Source organism: Carettochelys insculpta, chromosome 22, assembly GCF_033958435.1.
Source record: "Carettochelys insculpta isolate YL-2023 chromosome 22, ASM3395843v1, whole genome shotgun sequence".
NCBI lineage: Eukaryota > Metazoa > Chordata > Testudines > Carettochelyidae > Carettochelys > Carettochelys insculpta.
The window spans coordinates 5,518,335-5,526,072 of record NC_134158.1 but is presented as its reverse complement, the minus strand read 5'-3'; the positions used below and the strand labels follow the sequence as shown (position 1 = coordinate 5,526,072).

The 7,738-nt window shown below is 54.5% G+C and overlaps 1 protein-coding gene across 1 annotated transcript; it reads left to right on the top strand.

Moving 5' to 3' along the window:
* Positions 1 to 302: 302 nt before the first annotated feature.
* LOC142024655 (E3 ubiquitin-protein ligase TRIM7-like) lies at positions 303 to 6,429 on the top strand. Its single transcript, XM_075016808.1, has 3 exons — positions 303 to 339; positions 3,725 to 3,745; positions 5,464 to 6,429. The coding sequence occupies exons 1-3, from the start codon at positions 303 to 305 to the stop codon at positions 5,988 to 5,990; spliced, it is 585 nt and encodes a 194-aa protein (XP_074872909.1). The 3' UTR covers positions 5,991 to 6,429.
* The last annotated feature ends 1,309 nt before the right edge of the window (positions 6,430 to 7,738 follow it).

The window sequence follows — 7,738 nt, the reverse complement described above, 5'->3', positions numbered from 1 at the left end:
GGTCTGTGCAGGAGGGGCGGGAGTGGGGTATGGGCGTGGGGTCTGTGCAGGAGAGGCGGGAGTGGGGTATGGGCGTGGGGTCTGTGCAGGAGGGGCGGGAGTGGGCTATGGGCGTCGGGTCTGTGCAGGAGGGGCGGGAGTGGGGTATGGGCGTGGGGTCTGTGCAGGAGAGGCGGGAGTGGGCTATGGGCGTGGGGTCTGTGCAGGAGGGGCGGGAGTGGGGTACGGGCGTGGGGTCTGTGCAGGAGGGGCGGGAGTGGGGTACGGGCGTGGGGTCTCTGCAGGAGGGTCGGGAGTGGGCTATGGGCGTGGGGTCTGTGCAGGAGAGGCGGAAGTGGGGTACGGGCGTGGGGTCTGTGCAGGAGAGGCGGGTGTGGGGTACGGGCGTGGGGTCTGTGCAGGAGGGGCGGGAGTGGGGTACGGGCGTGGGGTCTGTGCAGGAGGGGCGGGAGTGGGGTATGGGTGTGGGGTCTGTGCAGGAGGGGCGGGAGTGGGCTATGGGCGTGGGGTCTGTGCAGGAGGGGCGGGAGTGGGGTACGGGCGTGGGGTCTGTGCAGGAGGGGCGGGAGTCGGGTACGGGCGTGGGGTCTGTGCAGGAGGGGCGGGAGTGGGCTATGGGCGTGGGGTCTCTGCAGGAGGGGCGGGAGTGGGGTAGGGGCGTGGGGTCTCTGCAGGAGGGGCGGGAGTGGGGTACGGGCGTGGGGTCTGTGCAGGAGAGGCGGGAGTGGGGTACGGGCGTGGGGTCTGTGCAGGAGGGGCGGGAGTGGGCTATGGGCGTGGGGTCTCTGCAGGAGGGGCGGGAGTGGGGTACGGGCGTGGGGTCTCTGCAGGAGGGTCGGGAGTGGGCTATGGGCGTGGGGTCTGTGCAGGAGGGGCGGGAGTGGGGTACGGGCGTGGGGTCTGTGCAGGAGGGGCGGGAGTGGGCTATGGGTGTGGGGTCTGTGCAGGAGGGTCGGGAGTGGGCTATGGGCGTGGGGTCTGTGCAGGAGGGGTGGGAGTGGGCTGTGGGCGTGGGGTCTGTGCAGGAGGGGCTGGAGTGGGGTACGGGCGTGGGGTCTGTGCAGGAGGGGCGGGAGTGGGGTATGGGTGTGGGGTCTGTGCAGGAGGGGCGGGAGTGGGCTATGGGCGTGGGGTCTGTGCAGGAGAGGCGGGAGTGGGGTATGGGCGTGTGGTCTGTGCAGGAGGGGTGGGAATGGGCTATGGGCGTGGGGTCTGTGCGGGAGGGGCGGGAGTGGGCTGTGGGCGTGGGGTCTGTGCGGGAGGGGCGGGAGTGGGGTACGGGCGTGAGGTCTGTGCAGGAGGGGCGGGAGTGGGCTATGGGCGTGGGGTCTGTGCAGGAGGGGCGGGAGTGGGCTATGGGCGTGGGGTCTGTGCAGGAGAGGCGGGAGTGGGCTATGGGCGTGGGGTCTGTGCAGGAGAGGCGGGAGTGGGCTATGGGCGTGGGGTCTGTGCAGGAGGGGCGGGAGTGGGGTACGGGCGTGAGGTCTGTGCAGGAGGGGCGGGAGTGGGCTACGGGCGTGGGGTCTGTGCCGGAGGGGCGGGAGTGGGCTATGGGCGTGGCGTCTGTGCAGGAGGGGCGGGAGTGGGCTATGGGCGTGGCGTCTGTGCAGGAGGGGCGGGAGTGGGGTACGGGCGTGGGGTCTGTGCAGGAGAGGCGGGAGTGGGCTATGGGCGTGGGGTCTGTGCAGGAAGGGGGGGAGTGGGCTATGGGCGTGGCGTCTGTGCAGGAGGGGCGGGAGTGGGCTATGGGCGTGAGGTCTGTGCAGGAGGGGCGGGAGTGGGGTACGGGCGTGAGGTCTGTGCAGGAGGGGCGGGAGTGGGCTACGGGCGTGGGGTCTGTGCGGGAGGGGCGGGAGTGGGCTACGGGCGTGGCGTCTGTGCAGGAGGGGCGGGAGTGGGCTATGGGCGTGGGGTCTGTGCAGGAGGGGCGGGAGTGGGGTACGGGCGTGGGGTCTGTGCAGGAGAGGCGGGAGTGGGGTATGGGCGTGGGGTCTGGCGGGAGGGCGGGTGTGGGCTACGGGCATGAGGTCTGGGTGGGAAGGTCGGAAGTGGGCTACAGGGTTGGAGTCTGGGCAGGAAGGGTGGAAGTGGGCTACAGGGTTGGGGTCTGTTTGGGAGGGGCAGGTGCGTGGGCTACGGGCGTGGGGTCTGTGCAGGAGGGGCAGGAGTGGGCTATGGGCGTGGGGTCTGGGCGGGAGGGGGCTACTGCTGCGTAAGCCAACCCCACCCCAAGGTGATCAGCTGGGCCCCACAGCCTGGCTTCTGGATCCCTTGGCAGGGTGGGTATGTTCATGTAAATACAGTCTGCTACAGATGCCTTTTCCGTGCCCGTGCCCCGGCTGTCAGAGCTCAGTCAGATTCATCTGTTCAGTTTAGAACAGGTTTCTGACTTCTAGTGGCGGTTGGGTTCCCATATCACTGAGGTGCTTTTATGAAAATCCCAGTTACTTTGCTCAGGTGTGTGCACCTGCCATTTCCTGGCTACTCCTTGTGGCCAGTCCACAGTTATGTCTAGTAGAAGAAAAAGTTATAATTTAAAATATAAAAAGAATCATAATTATAGAGTGTTTATTACATGTATTAAACCATTATCTAAGAAAAAGGGAAACTGTAGCTAGGGATGCAGAGGTGCTGAGAACTCAGCCGTGACCAAAAAAATTAAGTTACAATGTAGAGAAACATGTATAATATACATATAGTAGGATGCACAAAATGAAGCTCCAGGATCTTTGTTTATTACTGAACATGGCCAACATGTCAGTGGTGGTGTACAAGTCTACATAAATTTTCCTTAAAATTCTTCTCTGCTTAGTACCTCCAGAGCCGGATTTCCCCTTGGCTCACACAAACCTGCAGGGATGAACGTCTCTGGAATACCGCCATTGATCCCCTACTCATCTGAGTCTGGGGTTGTATTTTTCAGCTTCCTTTTCCCAGAAAACCCTTCCCTTGACGAGGGATACATGTGCAGTCCTGGCTGTTTGCATTGCCCTGGCAGTTTGTCTATTCAAACTACAAGGTAAGAACCACTCTTGGAGAAAACGTAGAGTGTGATTCGCAACAGGAGTCTCAGCCTGTGCCAGGCCAAGACCCATCCGGGTGTTTTGGGAGAAGGGGCAAGACTCCCTCGCCCAGAAGGTAGATGTGGGTTAATCTGTCCCCAACTGAAGATCTCATCCTAACCTCTGATCAGTTGAATTGACTTGCACCCTCATGCATGAGATTTTATATCCCTTCCAAAACCATTTTGCTCGTATTCGTTATTCTAATGGCCCAGGATATTCCTGTTAGCTATAGAAACGTCTGATCTGATGGGGTTTGGCCCTGCCCTGGGCAGGGGGCTGGACTTGATGGTTTCTTAGGTCTCTTCCAGCTCTATTGTTCTATGATTCTATGAATCTTGTGACATTCTTGGCCTCAGTGACATCCCATGCAACTGAGTGCCACGGTCTCATTCATACCAAAAATGTCAATCAAGAGAGATGTATCAGAGGGGGAGCCCAGTTAGTCTGTTTCTTCAAAAACAACAAGACGTCCTGTGGCACCTTATAAACTGAGAGATATTCTGGAGCATAAGCTTTCATGGGCAAAGAACCACCTCAAACTGACATAGTCCTGCTGACGCAAGCACTGTGCATAGACCAGGTCTTATACATCATCTGAATGTACATTCCTGGAAAAAGGTCTTATAAACCATAATATATGTATTTCTGTTTCTTTTTAGGGACTATTCCTGCCAAATATGGTGAGTTGCAGTCCTTTTCCCCCGTATTGCATGTACCATTGTCATACAAAGCTGTGTCCTCTTCCGAGTTTTTCAGTTAGCTGCTCGTTATGCTAATTACCATTGCCAACTTGCCACACCCGACGGAACACCACCACCCCCACCACCACCCCATAGACTGACTAGTACATTTCTAAACACCATTGTCTTTCTTTTTGGCTTTGCACTTGTTTACAAACAACTGCTTGTTTACAAACAACTCCCTTCAGCTGTGCCAATGTCGTTACAGTGGTAGAACCCTTCCTAGTGTCAGGTGGCTGTGGCTGTACCTATATAAAAGTGCTTTTCCTGGTTCTGGAAGCCAGATGAGGTGTCCCAATATAAGGAACCTTCAGACCAGTAGAACTATGTCCGAATTAGGGGAGGTACCAGCGTCACTATTTTAGTAAATATCATACCCTTCGCCCACATAGTCATTCCAGGCCTTATTCTTGTAATGGAAAGGAAGAAGCTAGATAGAGGCACTTTTAGGCTATGCCTACACTAGAAGACTCCGTCAACAGCAACATCTGTCTACAGACTTGTGTCGACAAACACTCATTCGGCAGAGAGCAGCCACACCACCTAGCCCTCTTTCGACAGAACAGCTGGCTGGAAGCGCTGCAAACAGGGCTGCCCAGAGAACCAGACGCTCCCTCTGCCAACAGAAGTGTCTACACTGCACGTTTGTCGACAGAATGCTATTTCTCAAAGCTGAGAGGGCTAACATCTGCCAGCAAAATGCTTTATATGTTTCGATGCTTCCTGAGTTTTGTTGGCAGAAGGCCACTTCTATTGACAAAACTCTGCACTATAGGTGCAGCCCTATACTGGTATAACTGTGTTTACACTAGGTGTTGTGTTGATTTAGTTGTTTCAACAGAAAATTACAGCCTTGAAGCAAAAGAGTGAAATCAGTATAAAACTGCTTACACCAGGCCTAGGAGGGCTTTAAAAAGACATGTTAAGTAAAAGGTGGACCCTGCTGGTCTCAGAATCTATAAATCTAAGGTGGGGCCTCAGGGTGCTACCATACCAGGAAAAATTATAATTTAATAAGAAATAATCTGGCAATCTGCATGTCTCAGTAGAACACGTGTCCTGTGTCCTGACATGCCCAGCATGGACCTTGGCGGGTTGTACACCAGATACCATCCCCAGATGCTTCCCAGTAACCCACTGCTAGCTGGCACAATTTCAGAATGAGAGCTGGGTGGAGGATTTCCCCAGAAAACTGCATTTTCAAACACAGGCATTTGTATGCAAAGCTGCTTGTTTTCAAAAATGTCCAGGTTTTATTTGACCAAGAAGAATGTTTAGGTTTGGGATTTTTTATATTTCTTTTGGTTGTGTTCTGTTTGTTTTGCGTTTTTGGTGGTAATAAGGGAAGAAAATGAAGTAAAATCTCTCTGTTTTGAACCTGCCGGGCACTGGCCATTTCAAAATCTCCCGCAAAAACTCTTTCCTGTATTTCCGCCTGCTTTTAAACACATCACAGGAACTACACAGCTACCAGGGCTGCTTGGACACCAAGCAAGGCTGAGTGTGGCGAACGCAGATGCCCAGCTCCATGGCCTAGCTCACCCAGTGCTGCCCCTAGCCTGTCTCTGCCTGGGGCGGGGGTCTGGTGAGAACTCTGCAGGTTTCTGTTTGGGGTCAGGCCAGGGTCTGTAATGCTCTGATTCTCTCTCTCTCTGCAGCCAACGTGGTGCTGGACCTGGACACAGCAAACCCCAAGCTTGTCCTGTCTGCAGACGGAAAGGTTGTGAGGATGGGAAACAACCCCCAAAGCCTGGCTGGGAACCCCAGCAGATTTGATCTGGAGCCTTGTGTGCTGGGTGTGGAGGGATTCAACTCGGGGAGACACTTCTGGGTGGTAGAGTCCACAGCGGGATCTGGCTGGGCTGTGGGAGTAGCCAGACAGTCTGTGCCTCGGAAGAGCAGTCTGACCTTTAATCCTGAGAAGGGGATCTGGGCTGTGCTTCAGATCTTCGGGGAGTTCCAGATTCACACTTCCCCAGTGAGCACCGTGCCCCTCAATGGGCATCCTGCGAGTATCCGGGTCTACCTGGACTATGAAGCAGGACTGGTGGCATTTTACGATGCTGAGAACGAGACTCTCATCTTCAATTTCACAACCTCCTTTGAGGGAGAGAAGATCTTCCCTTTCTTTGCGGTGTGGGGCTCCAGAGCTGAGATCAGGCTGGTTCCCCCAGATGCTGAGTAACCTGCAGTGCGGGGCCAGTGCTCCATACACCAGCATGTATTTAGCGCCATCCAGTGCTTTGTACCATTGTGGTCAAGAACAGGAGAGGTGACAGTAGGTACCCTGAGAGTACGCTGAAGGTTTCTGTCAGGTCACCATTACGAACACCTCGGCATGTCGAGGGTTTGTACAGTGGACGAGTCGGGTTAATAATTTTGGATGGGATGACATGTTGGTGCAGCTGTTTCCACAGTGTGTGTCTATCAATGCTGTTGAAGGCTTCTGCAGAGTCTCTGAAGGTGATGTGCAGGGGGAGTTCCACTCAAGAGGCTGGTCTGTGATCACTCAGAGTTGCGATTTGATCAGTACAAGGTCTCTGCCTTTGGAAGCCGGCCTGTTCTTCTAGCAACGTCTCTCTTCATTCTTTCCAAGAGAATCCTGTTGAACACCTTTTTTCTAACCCAACCCTGACCCTAACCCTAACTTTAAGTGCAACCGTAACCCTACAGGAGGGTGTCCTGTGGAGAATTGAGTGGGGCAGGTGGGAGATGGGGTGAGCGGAGGGACTGGGGCACCCAGCAGTTCTGGGATGTGGGGGCTGTGGCCAGGCCTATCTGGTTTAAATGGGGAGCAGAGAGGGACCTGCTTGGGACCACCTATCAGGCTGTGACATTACTGGGTTTTTAAATTAAATGGGAAGCCATTTATGTTACCATTGTATATAGTGGCACCAAATCTTGTGCTAGTTGGACCAAGTGAGGTGTGTAATGAAAGACAGTAATGCCCTGCAACTGTTTATGCCACTTATGTATCTGTGCCTTGTTTGCGTGTGAAGTTATAGATAGTGGTTCTGTAGCCATTTTAGAAATGTTTTAGAGCCAAGGGTACACAATGGGAGGTGTGGTCACCTCCCTGGCCTGGATGATGGACTATGCAAGGACTCAGACATCGAATACACATCTCAGGAATTTGGGACTTGTCATCTGGAATGCAGCAAATGGCAATGTGCCGCAGCGGCCCACGCAGTCAGGGGACCTGGGCTGAGCAGTAGAATTGAAATCAGATGCCCAGACGTCCATTCCACATAGAATCGCAGAATCCTGGGGCTGGAAGGGACCTCAGGAGGTCATCTAGTCCAGCCCCCTGCTTCAAGCAGGATCAACCCCCACTAAGTCATCCCAGCCAGGACTTGTCAAGCCGGGACTTAAAAGCCTTTTGGGATGGAGAATCCACCACCTCTCTAGGCAACGCATTCCAGTGCTTCACCACCCACCTGGGGAAGTAGTTTCTCCTAATATCTAACCTACACCTCCCCGTCTAACTTCAGACCATTGCGCCTTGTTCTGCCATCTGACACCACTGAGAACAGTTTCTCACCCTCCTCTTTACAGGTCCCCTCCAGTAAGTTGAAGGCTTCTATTAAATCACCCCTAAGTCTTGTCTTCTGTAAACTAAACAAGCCCAAATCCCTCAGCCTCCCCTCATAGGTCTTGTGCTCCAGCCCCCTAATCTTTTTTGTTGCCCTTCGCTGAACCTGCTCCAGCAAATCCACATCCTTTCTGTACTGGGGGGGCCCAAAACTGGACACAATATTCCAGATGTGGCCTCACCAGTGCGGAATAAAGGGCACTATGTAAATGGACTGGGATGTGCTGGTAAACTCAGGAACCAATGGCAGTTTGCCACAACAGCCTACCTGGTCCAGTGGCTCCATGGTCCACGGGAAGAAGAAAGGACTATAAGATGGCCCTGGAAGTGACCATCTTGTT

What these genes read in the sequence shown, in the direction of transcription:
- LOC142024655 (XM_075016808.1), top strand. Translation starts at nt 303, where the DNA reads ATGGGCGTGGGGTCTGTGCAGGAGAGGCGGAAGTGGG. An exon ending in GCAGGAGAGGCGGAAGTGGG is followed by an intron (nt 340 to 3,724) that starts GTACGGGCGTGG and finishes GTTTCTTTTTAG; the next exon opens with GGACTATTCCTGCCAAATAT. An exon ending in GACTATTCCTGCCAAATATG is followed by an intron (nt 3,746 to 5,463) that starts GTGAGTTGCAGT and finishes CTCTCTCTGCAG; the next exon opens with CCAACGTGGTGCTGGACCTG.